The 23,752-nt window shown below is 25.9% G+C and overlaps 2 protein-coding genes across 3 annotated transcripts in view; one reads left to right on the forward strand and one right to left on the reverse strand.

Annotated features, from left to right (window-relative positions):
- The window catches only part of LOC107447710 (queuosine 5'-phosphate N-glycosylase/hydrolase), a 17,253-nt gene extending 8,529 nt beyond the window's left edge, over nt 1-8,724 (reverse strand). The window contains exons 1-6 of one of the 2 annotated variants that reach the window (XM_016062707.3): nt 8,464-8,724; nt 7,062-7,148; nt 5,989-6,213; nt 3,317-3,466; nt 2,090-2,213; nt 1,901-2,015 (exon numbers count right to left, since the gene is read on the reverse strand). In XM_016062707.3, the coding sequence (XP_015918193.1) occupies nt 1,901-2,015; nt 2,090-2,213; nt 3,317-3,466; nt 5,989-6,213; nt 7,062-7,148; nt 8,464-8,490 (728 nt within the window). In that variant the 5' untranslated portion in view covers nt 8,491-8,724. The remainder of the gene's footprint in view (nt 1-1,900; nt 2,016-2,089; nt 2,214-3,316; nt 3,467-5,988; nt 6,214-7,061; nt 7,149-8,463) is intronic. The other variant, XM_043039575.2, reaches the window with a different exon arrangement.
- A 237-nt stretch (nt 8,725-8,961) lies between these two features.
- LOC107447704 (protein ERGIC-53) overlaps nt 8,962-23,752 on the forward strand; it is a 27,852-nt gene continuing 13,061 nt past the window's right edge. The window contains exons 1-7 of the mRNA XM_016062691.3: nt 8,962-9,215; nt 15,158-15,214; nt 16,186-16,283; nt 17,460-17,567; nt 18,652-18,713; nt 20,866-20,965; nt 22,515-22,638. Coding sequence (XP_015918177.1) covers nt 9,068-9,215; nt 15,158-15,214; nt 16,186-16,283; nt 17,460-17,567; nt 18,652-18,713; nt 20,866-20,965; nt 22,515-22,638 — 697 coding nt within the window. The 5' untranslated portion in view covers nt 8,962-9,067. The remainder of the gene's footprint in view (nt 9,216-15,157; nt 15,215-16,185; nt 16,284-17,459; nt 17,568-18,651; nt 18,714-20,865; nt 20,966-22,514; nt 22,639-23,752) is intronic.

Genomic DNA, 23,752 nt, shown 5'->3' on the forward strand with positions numbered 1-23,752 from the left:
ATTTTCAATAATGTACTAGACACAGTAATATCTCAATTAGATACACGTTTTATTGGTATGAGTGCAGTCTGTCATATATTCGATTTTCTAACACCAACATTTTTATTACATGTTGATGAAGCAACTTTATTACAAAAGTGTGACGAATTCCAAAGAAAATATTCAGATATAATAGGCCCTAGTTTTTCACTTCAATTTATTAATATTTACCACCTAGTTTTACCTCAACTAACTTAAGCACGGACTGTTCACCAATTATGTAAAGAAATAATGAGCAAATATGGAGTGCTAGAATGCGACCTAACGGAAGTATTTACAGCAATGTTATTATTCTTTACAATTCCTGTCACTTCTGCAGCAGCTGAAAGGTCATTTAGCAAATTAAAAATAATAAAAAATTATTTAAGAAATAATATGGGCCAAACTCGACTCCGACATTTATCGCTAATAGCAATTGAAAACAAAACCGCATCAAGCCTGGATTTAAACGAAGTCATTGATACTTTTGCGAAAACTAAAGCTAGGAAAAAATTGTAAATATAATTATTATTTAGTCAGTTGGTAGGCCCAACCTTTATATAATAAACCCTTGAATCTTCTCTATTTCGTTTTATTAGCCAAACCTACACCAAGTATTAATTGTAATTTATGTTGTTATTGTTTAATATTTTTATTACCTCCCTGCAGTGCACAAAAAAGAGCTTTTGTAGCTTAGCATTTTTAAAGTATTTGTATATTTCATATTTTTATTTGATAAAACCTAATCAGTTTGATAAAAAGCAGTGGGGCCCCATTTTTTAATTTGCCCCAGGGCCCTTAGTTACCTAGCTACGCCACTGAGCGAAAGGTAGGTTTCTCATAAACTGATTCATATCAATATTTAAAAATTCAACAGATATAAGGGTAATTTAATGAATTCGTTGCCATTGGGAAACTGAAAAAGAAAAGAAAAAAGTTGAAGATGTAGTTTTTAAAAATAATTAAACACTTACACTTCTACATTATTTAAGTTTTTTCATACAATTCTGTTTCCCTTCTTTTAATTTGTATTGCTTTATACTGTTTTGCTCAGATACCGTGAAAGTTGTTATCAAAGTCTCTATTATTTTCCCAAATTATACATCCTATATAATTTGAAGATTATTTAAAATTAAATATATTTGTAAATTTATGTTTATTTTTTTTAAAGGAAACTTTATATATTATCATGCTTGTTGCCAAGTTTAAGATGACTATATTGAGACAGGATAACAAACACTGTTCATGTCATTTTTAAGATTTAAAATTCCGGAAGATAAATAACCCAATAGCATAAATAAACATTTATTATGCATTACTTGCAGCAACAAAAAAAAAAACAGGGCAAAAATAGCTTGCTAATAAAATTTTTTGTTTCACTAACCAAATAAACAACATATGAAAGAGCTGCTTATATATATATATATATATTTTCAAACTGCCATTACGGATAAACAAGTGTTGCTATGCACAAATTCTGTTAATGTCTAACTTTAGAGTATTTAACAAAATTATAAAATATGACAGAGATTGTTTTTTGTTTCTGGAAAATGATTTAGGGATTTTGAGATTACATGTCTGTGACTATCATATTTTAAGTTCTCTTTACAATGTCTTAAAACTTCATATTTTTTGAACTTGATAGTTTCCACTAAAAGTCCCAAAGACGTTCAAGAAAAAATATTTTTCAATTAGATATCAAATAACATCGAATTATGAAAATGAAATTATTAAATTTAAAACAAATATTATAAAACAGATATTATAAAAAAAATCTATAAAACAAAAGAAATCCACAAATTCTATTCCTTTCAATAAAGAAAAAACAAAGCAAAAATGAAAAATATTTGTTGATATATAAATAATAAATCAATGTAATAACCTGTAATCAGCAAATATAGCCAGATTATGTATATCTTCAAAATATCCTAATCCTTGTCCTTCAAAACAAGCCCAAATATCTCCTATCAAAATCTGTGCTCTCTTGTAAAAAGAAACTAGATATTTTTGTTTTAGAAAATTATGAAAAAGTTTTTAAAACAAGAAAAAAAAGTAAATTAGAAAAACTTACCTAATTTACCTTCATACAATGCTTCGTCTTTGTATGATGGAAAGTTTTCTATTATTAAGTTTAAAAGATTCATAGCATTATTTTTGCATAATTCAACGCAGTTTTTGAAAGAGCCACCGAATTTCTGAAAAAGTATTACATTTATTTTGCGAGTAAGATAAATCTCTTTTATCAAATTCATAAACAAAGGCTCTGTAAAAAAGCAAGGGGTATTATATGTATAACACAATATTCATGCCATAAAAAGAAATATGATGTGCACAATGGTTTTTAATAAAATCAAAATAATTTACACCAAATCTGCACACATTTACAATTATGTCGAATAAGGGAAGGCTAAATTGGTGCTGCCAGCTATCGACATACACCTCAAATTCTTTTAAACAATATGATATTCACTCGGTTTAGATATGATATTCACTCGGTATAATACTCACTATAGTTTTTAATAAAATCAAAATAATTTACATCAAATCTGCACACATTTTCAATTATGTCGAATAAGGGAAGGCTAAATTGGTGCTGCCAGCTATTGACATACAACTAAAATTCTTCTAAACAATATGATATTCACTCGGTATGATACTCACAATAGTTTTTGTTAAAATCAAAATAATTTACATCAAATCTGCACACATTTCCAATTATGTCGAATAAGGGAAAGCTAAATTGGTGCTGCCAGCTATTGACATACAACTAAAATTCTTCTAATTAATATGATATTCACTCAGTATGATACTCACTATAGTTTTTAATAAAATCAAAATAATTTACATCAAATCTGCACACATTTTCAATTATGTCGAATAAGGGAAGGCTAAATTGGTGCTGCCAGCTATTGATATACAACTAAAATTCTTCTATACAATATGATATTCACTCGGTTTAGATATGATATTCACTCGGTATGATACTCACAATAGTTTTTAATAAAATCAAAATAATTTGCATCAAATCTGCACACATTTTCAATTATGTCGAATAAGGGAAGGCTAAATTGGTGCTGCCAGCTATTGACATACAACTAAAATTCTTCCAAACAATATGATATTCACTCGGGGGAAAAAGATAAATTTCATGTATAAATTTATAATAAAGACTTCAGGATAACAAACTTAATGTTAACGGGCCTGATTTACTTTAACGATGGTGTAAGTATTTTTTATAGGACGATTTAGAGAAATAAATAATTACATGTAGTAATTTGATTACTTGTTTTTGACTTACTTCAATTAAACATCTGCCTGTTTCTATTAGAACTTTGTGCCTTTCTTCTAGCATGGGTATTTCTTTTCCTGAATCCGATCTAAAGATATGTTTCAGAGTATCCATAGACACTACAGAATAAAACTTTGGAGACAGAATATCAAAACCCTCCTACAAAAGAAAAAAAAATCAATCACCAGAAATACAAATAGGATAATCAATGTAAATAGAAACATTACAAAAACATAACTGTTGAATATCATTGACCTGGTCGCCATTCGAGACCAATAAATTTTGTGAGGCAACTTTATTTTTAGCTTTTCAATTACAACCTGACATTTCTTTGATATTTTAATAATTAGGTGAAAAAAATCAGTCCTAGAATCAAGTTTGAATGATATTTTTTTAAACATTTTCGTTATGTTTCCTACAATCAATGGAGAAATCTAATTTTTTCCTTCTCTTTGTGCATTTTTTAAATTTCAAATTTTGTGTATTATAATGATATTGCGAAGGGAAAAAAACAGGAATTTAAAAAATCACGTTGATGCAAAATCGATCTAAAGTGATTGAAAATTGATAGGTGATAACTCACTTGAATGATTCGAGATTCATGAGTTGTAATAGTTTTGTTTAAAAATTATGTAGGTATTTGTTGGCATAACAACCAAAAAAAAAATTATAAAAAGAACCATATGAATGCACGACAAAAATGCCGCAAGTCAAATAAGAGCTTCAAAATGTTATTATTCAAATGACCATCTTGAAATTCATCTGCTGTAATTAATAATATCCCATTAAATATATTGGTAATTCAAAAACCCGTATAGAAACCTATAATAATATTTGCTGAAAAACCACATACAAATAACTTACAATAAAATTGGTGTAAAATCAAACTAATATGGCTGACAACGGACAAGTGATTATTTACATGCGTGATTCTAGATGCATGAGTCACAATAGTTTTGTATTAAAAATATTTGAATTTTAAAAACTATGCAGCAATCCAAGACCAAAAAAGCAATAAAATAATCATAGAAACTTACAACTAAATCAGCGCAAATTAAAGGTGAATGTCAACAATTTTTTTTCAAATTCAGGATTTGAAAAACAACTGCAGTAATGACATCCTAACAAAACAATTCTGATTAAAAAACCATGTAGAATTCTGTAACAATAATCACTAAAAACCCAAATGGATTTACAATGAAATTGGAGCAAAATTTTTCTTGGGAAACAGTGATTACTTAAAAACATGATACAAAACTTCTATGACGTTTTAATTCTGTATTAAAAAATTAAATATAGTGTTTCATTCAATTTTATACTTTTTGTCCTACTCTGATCACACGATAACAGGTTGAGACCTTTAATTGGTATTATTTTTTATTTTGTTGCCAAAGCAATGAACAATATCCTACAATTCACAATGTCTCTTTTAATTTTCTTTCAGTTTTTCTCAGTTCAAATATTTTTTAAATAATCTCAACCCTCTCCCCTCATATGAGCATATTTCATAATTTTTTCAATATCTATTACATCTGCTTTCTCTTAATTGTGATGTAAGGAATTTCATCTACAGAGCTATGTTCACAAAGCAGAAGTATATCTAAAACCTATTTTTTAAGAAACAAAAAAAAATTTTTTTTGAACGCTTCGTTTCTAGAAAAGGAAAATGTCATAATGCAAAGCCACACATTTTAATGAATCGTAATTACATGAACAATTTAAATTGATAATAATTTCTAAGCAATTTCATTTTCTATAAATGGAAAAATTGTGTTTTAAAATTGAAGAAAAAAAATCACATTTAAAATTTTTTCCTACAATTGTATTTTTTTTGTTGTTGTTTTTCAGCAAGCCTAGACATCAGCCTAGTTGCAGCAAAGAAGTAAAATAGAAAATAAAGTTTATGATATATATANTATATATAGCATAATAAATAAATACAAAACGGATAAAAAGAAAAAAATACTAAGAAAATTAAGAAAAACAATAAGTTTTATTTTACAGTGCATAAGCTGCAGGTAAATAGAACTCATAAGTTCAAAATGCAGGGAAAACATGGCAAAAATTACAGAACAATGAAAAAAGGGAAAAAGAAAAATAATAATAATAAAAAATCTGAAAAAGGGGGGGAGGAATTAATAAAAATACGGAAAATAAAACTACATTTTGAATTAATATTTTTTAAAATCAGTTGGATAATAACAATAAGCCATTGGAAGTTTTTCTAGGTAACATTCATAAAATTTAATGCAACTGACTCCATTTGTGAGATTTATTATATTTTGCTTAAAAACACTTTTTGTATAAAATTAATATCGCTCCATCTTCAAACATATTAAAGACCGTAGCCTTTTTCAGATAAACCAATGTGTACATATATTTAACCTAGGGATGCTGGAGAAGGTAGGGTTGCCTGTGTTGCCTCAAATCATAATTGCCATTAGCGAATATGCAGGCAAGATATGCATTGCTAAATATAAACTGATCTAGTTCAGTTTTGTAAGTGGGACAGTTAGAAATGTAATTAATGTAAAGAAATAAGTAATGAATCTCTAAAAGAATATACAATAAATCTAATAAATTAATTTAGAAACTAGAAAGCAATTAAATTAATTCTGCATACATGCTAAATATACCTAATAGATCAAAAGAATAAAAATAAAATTAAATGATATAAAAACCTCAATAGCTCTATTCATGGCAGCACATAAGAACCAGTAACCAGTGTAAGTTTTTCCATGAAAGGTAAGTTTACATTGTTCATTTTTAGACCAGAAGGAAAAATTCAGAGTATCAGCAAAGAATATCCAATCTATAGTAGAGGGGTGATTAGCGTCTTGAGGATTTAGTTCATTTAGTTTCCAGCTTTTTAAAGAAAACTTTTCTTCCTTGAATCCTTTCAGAATCTAAAGACATTCCGAATGAAAAGGGAATAAAGTATAAGTGTAAATTTTTTCACAAAATTTATTCCGATTTTTAAATATAATTTATAAATTAATCTTAAGAAATATAAATACTCTTTACTTCAAATCAGAATTCCTCAAAAAGAATCAACTTTAGAAAAAAACTTATTTTCTAGATTGGCTAAAGTTGATATAAGAACTACAAAGAAAAATTATAACATTAAACTCTCCTTGTGTTAAATTTTTAGGTTCATTTCTTGCCATTAATTCATACAGAAATTTACATTTTCAAAAGCATTTACAAAAATTGTGCTTGAGAGAAAGTAAATTTTCTTGTTCAAATTGTTAAAATGCAAACAAAATACATTACTTATCTTAGAAAAACGAGATTTTGAAGTTTGTTTGTTCTAGAAATTTATAGTTCTCAAAAAATCTGTTAAAGGTCGTTTAGAACTCTGTGATGGGGTTAAGTTAAAGGACCTCATTTAACCCTAGATTGATTTTGTTATTAAAATAATATATCACTCTTTTCTTTTTAACAATTCTTGTACATATAACCATTATAATCATTAAAATGAGAGTTAAAAAATAAAAATGCATAACTAAATGAACATAGTTTGGCTGATTTAATTTTTTTTTTCTCCTCTTCTTTTTTTTTAAAATACAAATTTTTCTACTTTTTTTTTCAAATTGGATGATTTAAATAACAAATTGAGGGTTAAACTAAGTTGAATTGGAGAAACAGGGCAGCAATTTGTACAAAAATACTTATTTTTGATTATTTGAACTGTTGAATTAAATTAAAATATTTAATGAATGAAATAGTTTATAAATAACTTAAAAACACTTACAGATTCTGCAGCTTTTTCTACTCCAATGTCACTTATGGAAACATGTTTTGCATTTTGTGAGATAAATTCTGCAGATTCTTTAACCATCTAATAGAAAGAAAAATAAATTACCTTTAGATACTGTGTGAAAATGTTAGTTTGTGTAAGTATTTTAATTGCTAAATGTTATAATGCATAAAAAAGAAAAAATTTCCATTCATTTTCATATTCCAAAAAGAAAATTAGTAATAATTATAGAGAGATGATGTATAACTACACAATTATTATTTTTATTTATCTATTTTTTCTTCTTTTCTTGTAATTTAACAATGTTGTTAAAAAATGTCAAATATAAATGGAGAAAAAATTTTTTTTCTATAACATTAAACATAAACCATTCATTTTCACATTCCAAAAAGAAAATTAGAATTATTATAGAGAGATGATTTATAACTACACAATTATTATCTTTTATTTATTCATTTCTTCTTCTTTTTTTTCTGTAACTTAGCAATGTTTTTAAAAATGTCAAATACAAATAGATACGTCTAATACAAATAGGGGAATTTTTTGTTTAATATTTTTTTCTATTTTACAAATTAGCACTGTATTCACTTATTTAGAGCACTTAGATCCACAGAGTATAGAGTATTTTGAGTGAAAACTATAAAGCAAACATGTTTTAAAAAGATGTCCTCAAATGATGGTTGTGCTAGTTAATAGATTATGAATTTATTAAAAAAATGGAATCCAATAATAAAAAATACTTTTTAAAAGTACTATTAAAAAAGAAAATTTGCTTTTCACAGTGTTTAACACTAAAAGCATGACAAGAATTGTTAAATACTGAAAGATCATTTAAAATCTTCAGTCATAGTAAAATGATGTTTTAGAAGTAAAATTGCTGTTATCCTAGAGGCATGCATATAGCCAGAAGAGGCTTTTCTAATTTTCTTTTAGGATGATATAAATACTAAGCATAATAATTTAGGAACATTATAAAACTTTGGACTTTAAATACAGTTAATTTTAGACAACAAATTAATTTTTCTCGAAATTTTATTTTTGCTGGCTATTTATATATGTTTCGCGCACAAAAATACTATGACATGGTCCATCTGATAGCAAGCTTAATAATTAAGGTTTCCAATACATGGTTACAATTATGATGATTTGCATAAAATTTATTTTTGAAATATTTTTTTTACATAAAAAAACATATTATTTAGTTATGTAATTTTAATAAGCAGTATAAACTGAAAATGATATATTTCTTTATTTTCAAAATGCATAACTGGGCTAAATTTATCAGTTTCTTAATTTATATTTTTTTATCTAAATTATTATTATTATTTTCTAAATTATTTTATATATTAAATTATAATTTTCTGAAACCGGGCATAGAGGCTAACTATTCTCATACCATCGGCTTTTGCTCATTGCCGGACATGATCTTGCTTTTATTTCTTAGTTTTCTTTGATTTAAAACAAAAAATTATCACATTAAAAAGGTATTCCTTTTATGTAGATTTTTCCTTTCTATAAAAACGGAACTTTCTTTTCGATTTATTATTAACGTCACACTAAAGGGGATCCCCCACTAAAGATACAAGCAACAATTAGCAAACTTCTTCAACGCAGTTTCAATTTTAGCGAATTTCTTGAGAAATATGCAGGGATGCGCAATAGGTTTCGTATGCTTCACTCTATAATTATTCAGGTTATAGCTTGCATTGATAATATTTCTTAAAATAGTTTCCTTTTCATTTCGTTTAAAATTAAAAATACCCCTCCTCTACCAATAAGTAAATTTTAAACAATTTTTAATCATTATTTCTAAATAGAAAAATAAGCTTTTAACTTTATTTATTTATTATGAAGGTAAGCATAAGAAGGCATTGAAATGAAGTTTAATTAATCCATTGCTGACGTAAACAATGCTCATAGGCAGAATCCGTAACTAGAAGCAGAACTGTTGACAGGCTGTCGGCTTGGAGTTCATTTCGGCATCTCCAATATTTATAAAAATGTGGCTTTCGTTGTTATTGTTTTGTTTTCAGTTCATATTTATTTACTGTGAAATCCCGCACCACAAATTTGAATACAAATACAGTTTTAAAGGTCCCTACTTAGCTCAAAAGGATGGAACTGTTCCGTTTTGGGAGCATTTTGGAAGTGAGTGATAAATTCTGACCCGCATTCATGGCACACGTGGCTTTTTCCTTTACGTTGAAGGCATTTTATTCTTGAAAATTAGAATTTAATTCAAATGTAGATTTCGTTGAGATATATATATATGTATATCTAAATGTTATAAAATAACTTTTTACCTCCAATTTCTCGTGTTTCTTCCTTCAAGCCATATGGTGAAGATCAAAGTTTTTTGTGAATTTTCACGTTAAATAATTTTTTAAACTGTTGTAATGTAATTTTAGACTGTTTGAAAAGTGAATATAATTATTTTTAGATGCTGAACTGCTTGTCCCTATCATAAAGTTAGATGATAACAGCTCTCTATAATAATACACTATTAAATTTAAATAAGTGAAAAAAATTTCTAAAACTAACAATTTTAATCTTTTCTCTTAATAGAAGCTTCTGCTGGAGTAGTTGCATCGAAAAATAGTAAAATTATATGATATAAAAATTATTAAGTAAAATTATATGATAATCCTTAAATTGTCAATATTTAGACACTTTTTTTTAAATTATATTGTTCGTAAGAATTATGTATAAACAGTAGATACTTTGCAGAAATTCAAATTTTTTTTTTTGCATTATAATTTTTTTTCCCTGTAAGAAAAAGCCACTATTTTATTGGTGAACAAGAAAGAAAAGTTCACACATAAAAAGGATAAGTTCTGCAAACTTACAATTATGGTTCAAATTTTGGATTATTTAAATTAACTCTTTACTATCACATTGATTAGTATGTGCTATTCTGCTTTAACATAAAAGAGTTTTAAAAGTAGAAAATAACATTATGGAGCTTAAGCATGATTAACAAATTTATACAACAATAATTATTTAAAAAAATTGTGTTCCCATAAAGAAATAAAAGTATAATAGAAGCAATTTTGATTAGGCACAAATCACTTAAATATTTAAATTATGTCACTAAATATCATAATTTTTTACATTTCAAGCACAATTCACTAAGATATTATAATTTTTTTATGAAAAATAAATTTTTTAAATTGTTACAGATTTTGTAATGAATATTAAAATCTTGAATGTGGCAACTGTTTGATATTCTGCATACATTATTGTTTTATGAGTCAGAATAATTAATAATAAAAAAACAAATAGTGTTAATTTTTTTATTAATATATAATTTGTCACAGAAAAGAGGAAATAAAAATTATTCTTTATTTTAATTATGTTTAGCTTTTTAAAATAAGCGAACATGAAAAGTAAAATTTTTAAAAATTTAACTAAATATTAGGTGAGCTCAATTCATTCTGAACACAACATTCTAAATTTTTAGAAATTGTTAAATTCTACATGAAAAATAAACTCTGTTTCATGGAATGTTTTAAAAATTACCATATCATTTTAATTTTCAAAAGATAGTAAGGAGTGGAAATAAAACTAGTCTCTAGGAGAAAAAATGATTCATGATCAATAGGTAATAAATTCTCTAATTCTATATCTATTAATTGATATTCACATTTATCACTTTTCTACTTATTAATAGATAACAGCGTTAGAAAGTGTGTGGGGAAAATTTAACTGGTCACTTGAACTTGTGAGCATCATTATTTACTGGTCCATAAACTATGTAAAGTTACATAGTTTATGGATCTGAAAATAATGAGTGAACTAGTTCTAGTTCACTCAAAATTTAATATTTAGTATATATGTACAGTGTACAAATATACTAAGCAGAGCATCCTAAATTATTTTTAATCTAAACATCAGATCTATTAACTTTTACTTGTCACTTGGTTATCTGTTGTATTGGATTAGTCACTTGAACTTGTGAGAATCATTATAAACTGGTCCATAAACTAAGCAAAGTTACATATTTAATGAACTAGTAAATAATGAAAATAAGAGAACTAGTTCTAGTTCACTCAAAATCTAGCATTTACTATATTTGTACAATGTACAAAAAATTAAACTGAACACCCTGAATTATTTTTAATCAAAACATCGGATCCTCATGGTCAATGTAAATGGAATGGTTTAAAGAAATTTTATGGTTGTCTAAAAGTATTTAAAATGAAACAAACACGCTATAACTCAAAATAAATTATTTATTACTAACATTAGGAAAAATAAATTTTAAGTAATGAATTTTATATTGTAAATAATTTTTAAAGTTAATACAAATTTAGAAATAAAGTTAAACAGTGAACAGTTTTTACCCATGTTCAAATTTTGCTTGCTGTAATAATGTATTAAAAATTTAGAGAATGTATGTCATAAAACCATGCGGAAATGAGTCGCAATAACTAACCAAAAAAAATTTGTACAATAGATTGACGAGGAAATCTGCACAAATGAACTATGCAATATAGTAGGAAATTTTATTATATGCCTTCATGATCAAAATAAATCTTCTATTCTCTATTATTATTTTTTAATCCGTGTGACAAATTACTTGTTTCAGAAAGTTTAACTTTTTGCATTTCTGTCTTAAGATTTTTGGCATATTTAACACATTCTTTTCTGTAAGCGAAATCACTGGCACTACACTTTTTGCATTGTGACTAGCCCGTATAATTTTATAGTCTAGAATCTAACTATGTTAAAAGGTATGTTTAATTAAAGAAAATATGTATTAATGTCTGATTCTCATTTTAAATATTTATAAGCTTTAATCAGTTAATTTGCAATTAATACTTTAAACCATTAAGATTGAGACTCGGCTCAGTATGTTAAAATATAATCAGTTAAATAAAATTTATTTAGAATTTTTATTTATTTTTTTCAGGGTTGGGTTTTTGACGTCAAAAAGTGGTTTTTGACATGACAAGGGTATAATACTGGTTTAAACCGACAAAAACCCATCAAAAATGTCAAAAACTAAAGTTTGCCAAAAAAATATATAAACTTCAAAACTACCAACAGTTGCCATGCATTATATTGAAATTTAATTATACTATAGGTAATCAGCAGGTTTTAAAATATTTTTTAATTAAAATTAAGGTAAAATAACAGATTTAAAATCTCAGAAATTTATATTCAAATGCATGTGCAGAAAAATTTTGCACAAAATATTTTTAAATATTTATATTTTAAAAAAAAAAATTTTTTTTTTGATACTTAAGAAAATTAAAAGTTTATTACTATGCATTTTTGACATATAAGGAACATATAACTAATATTTATAAGGAACTTACAAGTTATGTTGTATAAATACAAACTTGATACAAGTGTATAAAAATTTTTTTTTAATGTTATACCGAATATCTTTATTATCCAGTATGTTAATTTGAATTTAAAAGTAGTTATATTTGTGAATAATGATAAATATAATTCATATTGTTTATTATATTTATTTATAATTATTACACTTATCATTTTAAAACAATTTTTATCTCTTAATTTTTTTTTCTCCACTTGTATTAAGAATACAAATAATGCATATCTTGAAAGCAAGAAGTAATTATTCAACAGCTGAATATTTAGATATTCAACAAAACTATATAGTATTCAGCAAAATGAAATTCACAAGTATTTGGATAAACTAAATTTTCAGCATAGTAAATGAATAGGCTGAATATACTGTAAATCGACACTAACTACTCTGTGTATTTAACAGAAAGCACTTAAATTTGTATTGTCTTATGTTAAAAAGATTATTAAGAAGATTTAAAAGAATATTAAAAAGATTTTTCTTTAAAAGATGTCTAATGTACAAAACTGCTAATGTTTATCTTTAAAAATGTCTAATTTTTAGTATAATCTATACTATACACTAAATTTGGTTATAAATAAATTTCTTAATAATATCACTGCAGATTTTCAATAACACATGAAAATGAATACATAATATTACAAAAGATGTGAGTTTTCAAAAGTACAAGATTTTGGTTACTATTCAAAATATAAGTGTTTCTTCAAAATTTTAAATTTATTTTTTCTAGAACATATTTAGAAACAATATCCTTTATAAAAAATATATAAATTTCATGTATTAATTAAATTTCACATATGAATATAGGTTTTTGACAGTGAGGTTTTTGACGTGGTTTAAACTGTCAAAAACTGTCACATGTCAAAAACCTGCCAACCCTGATTTTTTTGCTTCTTATACACATAGCTGCCAACTGTACTGGATTTACTGAATTTTACCATGTCTACTGGTTTAAGAAAAATTCTCGTTTTTTTTTTTTTTTTTTTTTTTTTTTTTTTTTTTTTTTTTTTTTTTTTNCATTTTCTTTTTTTTTTTTTTTTTTAATTTTATAAAATTCCCTAAAATTGAGTAAGTTTTTTAAAAATATGTCTATTAAGATAGAATTTTTACTCATTTTTTTTTCCTTGCTGGAATACTTAAATAAGTATTACTAATACTTATGAAACAGCCTCATTTATAGTAATAAATTTTAAAAAAAAAAAAAAAAAAAAAAATTCTAAAATTTTCATTTCATTTTTATTCAAAGCTCCCTTTTTAAATTAATTTTAAAAAATCTTGTAGCAGTCAATAATAAATTGATAGTCTATTTCTATTCAAAATTATCAATTAATATAATAAAAAACATTTCAATGTAAAGTTCATTTAATGTCAATCATAAATGGAAAATATTGCAGACCATTTATAGTTATTAGTGTAATAAAGTTTTTGTCGTTTGATGACAATAAAAATCCTATATGTTAAATAGTTAGTATATTATGCAACAGTTATCATGAAATTTATATTCTTTTGTAAAATCTACTATGGATTTTTTCTATGTTGGCAGCTATGAGTACATTATTTCTATGGATCTACTTATCAACCATAATAAGTTGGTGACACCTGATTTGAATGTTTAAATATCTTAATAAGGAGAGAACTTAAAAATAATAATAATAAACATATGCACAACCAAGATATTTTTTTCCTAAACAAGGGAACCAAAATAATAATTTTAAAAAAATCTAGAAATTACTAGACCAGACAGAAACTTTACCAAATATAAAGTTGAAAAGCAGACTTTTCTATGTTTAGAATTATATTTTAAAATTAAAATGATTTTCAAAGATAAAATTGTCTGTAGTGGTAAAAAAAATATCTATGGGGTTGTGAGAGATGGCCAATATCTTCCTCCTTTAATTTTTTGGCTTCTGTTTGTTTGGCTGTAATAGCTAGAATCATACTAAAGAATTCTTCATTTTATTGTATGTTCAGTAGCAGAATTTGTAGAGTGCATTGGCAGCATTATCTTTATAAATCCAAATTTGTCTGACTTAGTTATAATCAGACAAAGATTATCATTGTCCAAATTAATATTAATCTAAGATCGTGGAGCAAAATTTAAAAATATAAGGTGTTTCTACATAAAAACTTAGTTGTTTAAATTAAAGTTGAATTTTATATGATACTAAAGAAATGGAAAAATCCCTACACATTTACTTCTGTAATATAGTAAATGATAAAAATAAAATAAAAATTTTTTTTTCAATTCAGCTTTTTAATTTTTATTAGAAACAAGTTAGGATATGTTTTATAAAGGAGTCCAAGCAATAATCTGCCAATCCTGTAACAAACTGAATTGTGTGCTGTCCTGCTGAAGGGTGTCTGTTACCAGAATTATGTATCTCTCTTTTTTCCCCTTTATGATATATGTTAAACCCACCCGATAAGGCAATTGTCACTAAGTTTTTTAAATTTTGAAATATTTTTAAGAACTGATATTTGAAATAAATTCAGTATAGAATTTTGCCTTGTCTGTTAAGTGCTAAAAATGTGAGAAATATATTTTTTTAAATGGAAGAATTATCTTCTCATAAGTGGGTCGCGCTTACTACTCCTTCCGATTTTTCTAAAAATATTTCTTTACCTAAATTTTCTTTTATTTAATTGTTGAATTGCTTTTTACATGTTCTTCAAGTAAAAAAAAAAAAAAAAATTAAAACTGGAAAGTTGTTTTGTGTTTTATTCTAATGTTTTATTTTTGTTTGCTATATAGATGCTATAGCCAGTGAAGAAATGGTTAGAATTACTCCATCTTTACGAAGTAAAAAAGGTATGTTCTGTGTCAGAAATTAACTTCTCTTGTTATGAGTTGTATTGTAATAATTACTATGCAAATATTGTACATGATTTAAACAGTGATTAATTAATGAAATGTTCCCAATAATAGAAAAAGAAACTTCTCCCAGGATTTTGACAGTTTGTCACTTTTTGAAGTGTGAAAACCCCAACCCTAGTTAATGGACTGGTCACAAAATATTTTATCACAAAAATAGCTCTCACAATTTTATAGCTCTTTTGGAAAACAAAGTCAGTGACATTTAATAGCTTTAATTCATAATTTGAAAACTATAACTTCTTAAAACACATGTTTTTCCCATCCACAAAAACAGGGTCTTATTTTTTCATATTCATAATATTGGATTTTATAAAAAACCGGTCTACAATATTTTAAATTTTAAAAATAATGAATAACTGGTTTTTATGATTTTTCACAAAATTAGATATATCTTATTTTCCATCAAAATGGGATATATCAGTTAAATCCATTGTCGTGAAGTCACAAAATAGGTAGATTTTTGGCAATTTCATGAAGACAGGACCTTTCACAAAAAGTCAGAAATAATCATTGCTAATTTTTTTTTGAAAGAAAAAAAAACTTTTTAATTCTTTTTCTAAGATTTTTATTTTGAAATTAAATTATTATGCATCTCAAATAATAAACATTAGTGGAAAAGTATGATATTATTTGTTTTTAAGATTTAAGTATAATTTAGGAATAAAAATCAAGTAGGCACCTTTTATTTATTTTTTAAGAAAAAATCTAGTGCTATTATTATTGAATATTTCTTCAACTAAGTGTTGAAATTAGCATTATTTTTCTAATAGAAGGTAGCTACAAAGTTTCTCTTTATCTTTCTAACCTTTCCTTTCTCTTTTCGATTTAAATTTGATTGCCTTTCATGTTTATTCTGAATTTGTAGTTGGCAGTAGTACATTTAATCAAATCTGTGTCTGTTTCAGGTTCAATTTGGACAAAAAATAAGACCAATTTTGATTGGTGGGAGGTAGAAGTAGTATTTAGAGTAAATGGTCGTGGAAGGCTTGGTGCTGATGGTTTTGTAAGTCGCTCAGATTTCTATTTTTTAAATTATGTTTTATTATTTCTATTGTAACTGTTCTTGAATTACCTTTTATACAGATGCAGCAAAAAATTTATTTAGCCTAATATTCAGCCATTATATTCGAATTTCTGAAGAGTAGTTGTTAAGAAGCAAACTTATTTTTATCGAGCAGCAAAATATAGTTTGCATTCTAGGTGTAATTTTTGCAAATGTTAGATTCTTGTGAAATTTATTTAGTTAGTCCCTTTGATTTTCAAGTATTAAAAACATTGGATGTAGTCCATGCGAACAATAGCTTTGAAATTTGCAGGGGAGCGGGAAACAAACAAGCAACCTGATATTGTTAGTCATGAAATGCAATAGACTGTAATGGCTCGGACATTTATTTTGATTTAATAATGAAAACCCATTTAAAATTAATAATTAATTTACCCATTTAATTATCTCATGGGAAACATAAAAAGAGTCAGACGACCACATTCAACAGACTATAGTGCTTTGAAAGAGACTTAGTTCTTATGGGATAGTAAAAAGATTAAAATATTTAAATTCATGAATAACTAGTAGAATATTAATGAATGAGATCAAACTGTGTAAGAAATTTGTTACTTGAATGATTCCTAAGAACTTGAACTTTGTCTTAATGGTTTACTATACAGGGGTAGAAATTTAAAAAAAAATTTAATGGTCCATAGGACCAGTAACTAAAACATTTTACTAGTCCGCACAAAACTTTACTGGTCCATCTACGCGTTCCTATTAGCTGCAAATAAAAAAAAAAATTACAATTTTTGATTGAAAAAATCATGATTTTTTTTTTTAAAAAAATCATAAATTTTTTATTTAAATCGCATTTTTTTGATTAATATTAATTTTGTATAAAAATTTTTTAAAAAAATTGTGAATAAGCTCTAAAATAGTTTTAAGTAAGATCGTTTAAGTTTCGTAAGATCGAGAATAGATCGGCTGCGAGAATAGATTAACGGAGATCTGCTGCGGCGGATGGTGGTCCGGCGGACCACTGTTTATTATTTTATGCTGGTTCGACTCCGATTTTAGTGGTCACGGACCAACAGACCACCGTTAATTTCGAGCCCTGCTATACAATATTTTACTTCAATGGTGTTTGTGTTGTGGTAAACGGTATTAAAATGTTGTTTTTTTTATTTTCAGGCCTTTTGGTACACAGACAACAAAGGTGTAGAAGGCCCTGTATTTGGAAGTAATGATCATTGGAATGGTTTGGGAGTATTTTTTGACTCATTTGATAATGATGGCAGAGTAAGTTGTTTTTTTTTCCCACCTATTGAAAAAAATTCTTCCTTACATTTTGATATATATAAATAAATTGTGAATATTTAATGTGAATAAATCAATTTTAAAATTCATATCATCATAATTAATTTCAGGTTTTTAAAATTTCATGTGTTTTAAAATATATATCTGTATATACTGTGTTGTTTAGAGTGTACTGTATTTGTTGACTGTTCAGATTTTTGATACGTATAGTCTGTATGTATGCAATGCATTGCATTGCATTAATAAATCAATAGCAAATAGTTATTACTCAAAAGCGAAGTTTAAGTGTCTTCATAGTTCAGGGTATGTAGCGTTTTTAGAAAATGCTTCATTTTTCCTTCCAAAATGAGATTTTTTTTCTTAACCATGTTGATTTTCGGTACATATTATGTAAAAGCGTGTTTTCTCATTGTTCTATTCAACATTTTCACAATTCATTCAACCACAATCTATTGCGGTGTACTCTCGGTCCAATGGCGTATGAAACCGCCCATCATTTTATATGTTAGATGAAATTCTTGCGAGCATGCTTGTGCTGAGTTTGGTGAGATTATTGCACTCTCATGTGCAACTCTGTTGCATTTTGAAAGATATTCTCAATTTCAGGCTTCATTTTTCACCCTCTGATATTGAGTAGAAAAATCTCTTGATCATTTTATAATGACTTATGTAATCAAGAAAAGAGTCTTTGCCAGAAATTAGTTATTTTATCACAATCATGTGAAGTTTTTGAAAATTATTTTGCATTTTGTTAATGTATATATTCCTTAAAAATATTTTTAGTGCTTAAAAAGTACTTAAAAGATGCTTGTTTCTTGTTGAAAGATTTGGCTATGCACCCTGATAGTGTATCGTGTGTAATTAAAAATATCAAAATATGAAACACGACTTAATATGTGAAAAATAATTATCAGAAAATTGTTTAACATGTGGGTTGATCCAACAGTGCAAAATGTGATAAGTGAAATTCAAAATTTGTGTTGTAATAACATCATTGCTGCTGTTCCATCCATGTAACTATGATATCATATTGCTGTATTGCAACTAAACAAATTTTTATGTATAGGGAAACAACCCATATATCATGGCTATGTACAATGATGGAACTAAAACATTTGATCATCAGAGGTAAGAATGAAATTTTTTGCTTTTAATTTAATGTAGCAAATTAATAATAGTTAATTATATATTTAAGTATTTTAAAGGGAGATATATTATCTTTCCTAGTTTAATTTTCATTAATTAACAGGCTTTTCAGTTTTAAAAAAAAATTGGTTTTAATCCCCAGAGTACCAGATATGTACTGGGGGAGTATTCCAGACTAGCTGGACACCAATGAAATTTTAGAATTAGCATATTTTTTGTGTTTTGAATTGTTAATTACAAGAAAATAATATTTAATTGCCCTTTTTGTAGATTTTTTTTCCCCTGTTTATTCCTTATAAAGTTTGATTTGCAGTTTTTAACTAGAGTAAATATTTTTTGCCCTAGAGATGCATTTAATCTTATGACCCTTAAATGCATTATTTTAGTCTTGAACTTTAAAAATCATTTTTTAAAAGAATGTTGTCATATTCTGTAAAAATAAAATTTATTTGTCTCTTAAATTGAAAATAACAAAACATTTTACCGAGTTTCTTATGAGAACCAAAAGGATTCTTTGAAATTTATTCCTAAGAGTAACTCAAAATGTAATATAAAACTAACTAAAAAATAAATTAAATAGCTCTTACAGAAGCAGGGTTTGGTGATTTAAATTAACTGATTCTTTTTTTAAAGAAGTAGTCAATTTAAAAATTCGCAAAGCATTTTAATGTGAGAATGAATTTTTTATTGTTTTTAGATTTAAAATTAGTGTTAAAAATGTTTTGTTGTGACAAATTTAAATTATCAACATTTTGTTAAGACTTAGTTTATAATAAATTTGCAGCACTTTTGAAACAAGAATGAAAAATTTATAAAGTCTTTTAATTTCTCTAAATGTAAATAAAAAATGTAAGAAAATTTAATGTTTTTTTATACTTCTACTAAAATTAGTTATTGAATATGGATATTTTCTGAATTAGAAAATCTTATTAAATATTGAAAATCCAATGGTAATAAAAATCCTACAAATTCTAGTTATAAACCTAATTCCATTTTAATATTGCAAGTATATTTTTGAATCTTTAAATATATACAATTGAAAAGAAAATTATAATTATGTGGCATAAAAAAAACCGTTTAAAGTTAATTTATTTCCATTTTTTAATAGTGTGGTATTTTTTTAATGGTTAAATTATTCTATTAAGAAATTTTTGTCAATCTGCAATTTAGATATGGTTTCACAATTTATTCTGTTATTTCAAAAATTAAGTCCCTTTGTCAGGAGTTGATGTGTAATACTTTCTTATTCCATTTTAAATAAATTTGGTTCTTGCATTTGTATCATAAAACAACTTTTTTTTTTTCAGTAATATATTTTTTAATGTATTGTTATTTTTTTTTAACAGTATTTCAATTGCAACTACATTTATAAAATTTATTTATAAATTAAAATTCTAAAAAAATTTTTGAAAATATTGAGAAAAAAATCAGATTTAAATTTTTAAATGAAAAATCAGAAACACTTACACAGAAGTCATCCAATTTTATTCATGTTTGTGTGTATGAATTAACCTATATATTATTTTAAGTTTTTAAGAGTTTTTTGTCAGATGCAGTATATTCTTGTTTTAAGATAGTCAATGAAATAATGTGGTTTTGTATTTTTCTTTGGCTTAAGTCTTCTCTAGATGTTTTCTCATTGCACCTCTGCTTTTGGTGACTAGTTTTTAATTATGATAGTGTTCAGGTTTCTAAAATGCAATCACTGCATCTCCATTGGTGCTGCTTTTCATGGTCTTTGCATAAAAAGTTTGACATTCTGACCATGTGACCAACTCTTTTGAGTCTTTGTTATTGCATGCTTTTTATTACATTAGGTTGTCTGTAGAGTTATGTCTACTGAGTATGTCTTTTTCTTCAGAACTTCCTCATCACTTAAAGTCAATGCATAAAAAGGTGGATTTAATAAGAATTTTTTAAATAAGCAGTTTATTGATTGAAAGGTTTATTTTTGTTCCCCGATAAGCAACTCTTTTTCAAATTTAAAATTTTTAAGTGACTGAAAACAAGGTCGATACTTAGTTTTAATTTGCATGTTAGCTAAATCTCTTACTATTGCCTTTTTCTGTTAAAGGGTCTTTGTTATGAATGCCTGTGTTTATATTTAGAAAATAAAAGTATTTATTGTTTTCAGTGATGGATTATCTCAACAACTTGCTGGATGTCAAAGAGATTTCCGCAATAAACCATTTCCTGTCCGAGCTAAAGTTGAATACTACAAAAATGTTTTGTCCGTGAGTATAATGGCATTTCTTAAAATGGCACAAAAAACAGTTATGGAGAGGGGAAAAAGTCAGAAAATTTACGTAGGTTAAGAAAATACCATTGACACTTGATGTAATGACTCCTGTTGTTTGTGCAAAAACTGTGATTATAGTCTATATTTTCACCTAAATACCTTAAAATTTTCATAACTAAACAAATTGACTATTTTTTTGCCATGGCAATACCTTATTATATTAAGAATTAGGTAACTAGCAGAGAAACTGATGTTTTTCATTATGAATATATTTGTAAAATTTCTCTTAAGTATTTTATGCTTTAAAATGCAGTAAAAAATCACGCAATGTACCTTATAACTAATTTCACCTTTTTAATGCTTTCTTTTAGCTAGAGCTAGGTAACTGACATTAATCAGTAAAAAACAACTTTTGTTTTTTATGTAAAAGTCCCCTTGCAAATATTTCAAGCCTGAAAAATGCATTAAAAATAAAATACTCATTTGGAATCGCTTTTATTGTATTATAATATATAAGGGTTTGACAAAATAATGGAAACACTCCCATACAGACAAATTTTTTGAAATTTCTCAAAAATTACTTAGAGAATCAATTTGTAATTTTAGAAGTGTTTAGGTCATGCGATTTCTCATATATATGAAGTTTCAAGCATTTTGGGGGACCGACAATAAATAAGTATGTTTTATTAAAATTTACATCATTAATATTTGTATGGCCCCATTAGAAAAATCAAATGTCTTTTTTTTTTAATTTTTTATCTATATTGTCTGTTTATCTAAACAAACAATATTATTATTCTTTGTTAGTATTTTTATGCAGCTTTGTAATATATTCATATTCATGAACCTCCAACATTCTGAAAAATAATTTTTTTCTTCATTTTTGATTTTCCTCATTTATACAAAGTACCCATCACTTTTTTTTTTTTTTTTTTTTTTTTTTTTTTTTTTTTTTTTTTTTTTTNTAACCTTCTCATTTTTTTACTGAAGATCATGAATCGTGTAGGTCATATCACTCTCCATTCATTCAAAAGGAAATTTAAAATGTTTTGCATTTCATGTGCAGTAACATACATAAAAAATAAACTATTTCTTTAAAACTTTTCTTTTCTTTTTTTTTAAATTTCAAAAAAAAAAAAACTTATATTTTTGTTAATTTTTTTAACTGCCCAAAAGATTATTATCGATTTTGACAGCCTTTTTTTTAAATTTTGGCAAAATTACAAGACATTTTTTTTAATATGAGTTGGAAAAATTTGTCTGAAAAAAATTCCTCTTTTGATTTAAAAAAAAAAAAAAATTAAGCTGAATTTTAAAAGAATTAAATTGAATATGCGTAAATTAATGGAATATGTATTTTCCTATTTTTCTTATATATATTTTAATTTTCTTTTTATTATTTATTTTCTTTTGTTTAAGTTTCTTTCCTATATGGTTGTAAAACATGTTGGTGCATAAACCTTAATTGTTAATTTTAAATGCTGGTTTAAAGAAAATATAGAGAAAAAAAATTTGTTAAATAATGTATTTTGATTTGATTATAGATTTTGTTTCATAATGGGAATTCCAATAATGATGATGATTATGAGTTATGCCTAAGAGCTGAAAATGTCTATCTGCCACAATATGGGCACTTCGGTCTTTCTGCTGCCACTGGTGGTTTAGCTGGTAAGTTGACATTTTCTGATTAATGATATTCTGACTAGCATGACTATGTGGGGAGCAGTGCAAAACATGATTTTTGGGGTTTAGCTCTTTTCTTGGAATTTATTATACCAAGAAAGGAACTAAATCCCAACCTTGTGTTTGAAATTTATTTTACCTATTCACTTTTCTTTGTTTGCAACTTGTTTTCCACTATAACTGAAACTTTCCAGCTTTAGTCCTTGGGTTCATTCTTCTGACACCTTTTTCTTGAGCTAACCCACGGGCAGCCTTTGATCAAAGGTTAACCCACGGGCTTATGGCCAATCATATGCCTTTTAAAGGTTCCGTTATTCTGAGATTTCTAAAATTTTCCATGCAAAAATTACTCCTTTATTTTATTTATTATTTTGTTTGTTCTTAAGGGCTAAGAAAAAAAGATTTATTCTTTTAAGTTTTTTCATATACAGTAAGCTCTCGATACCTCAAAGTTGGTGGGATGCTAAAAAAATTAGAGATAACAAGTTCAGATCTAAATACGTTTTAAAGAGTAGAAAAATATATTCTAAAATATTACTCTAAAAAGTAGAGTCATGAAACTACTACTAATTACTATGAATAACTACTAATAATTGTGTGATAGTTGACTATAAGTTATTACAGTTATGTATTAAATAGAAAAGGATTGGTTTACAATAAACTTAATTGTGATTTTTTTTAAAAAAATTTCATTTTCTGTTTTGATTTATAATTTTTCTTCTCTTTAAAATTATATATTTTTCCCTTGTTTTTGTGTTTTTATCTTATGTATATATCAGGGATGAGATTTTTCCGCTTTTTAGCTGATTTCGGCTTTTTTCACTTTTATCTCTTGAATTTCAGCTTTTTTATCAAAAATTCAGATTTTTCTAAAAATTTCACTTTTTTTTATAAGTATTCCGCTTTTTCAGAAAACTCACCCATTTTCAAAGAGAAACACAAAATTCAAACTACATAGCTACCAATCTTTTCTTATTTTTACTTATTTTAGCTATTTTCTCCCCTTTTACTCGCAGCAGATAAGATTTTCCGAATTTTTTACCCGCCCTCCAGATAGATCCGATTTTTGTAGTTCAAACGACGCTGTTTCTGACAAGCC

Source organism: Parasteatoda tepidariorum, chromosome 9 (genome assembly GCF_043381705.1).
Source record: "Parasteatoda tepidariorum isolate YZ-2023 chromosome 9, CAS_Ptep_4.0, whole genome shotgun sequence".
Lineage (NCBI taxonomy): Eukaryota > Metazoa > Arthropoda > Arachnida > Araneae > Theridiidae > Parasteatoda > Parasteatoda tepidariorum.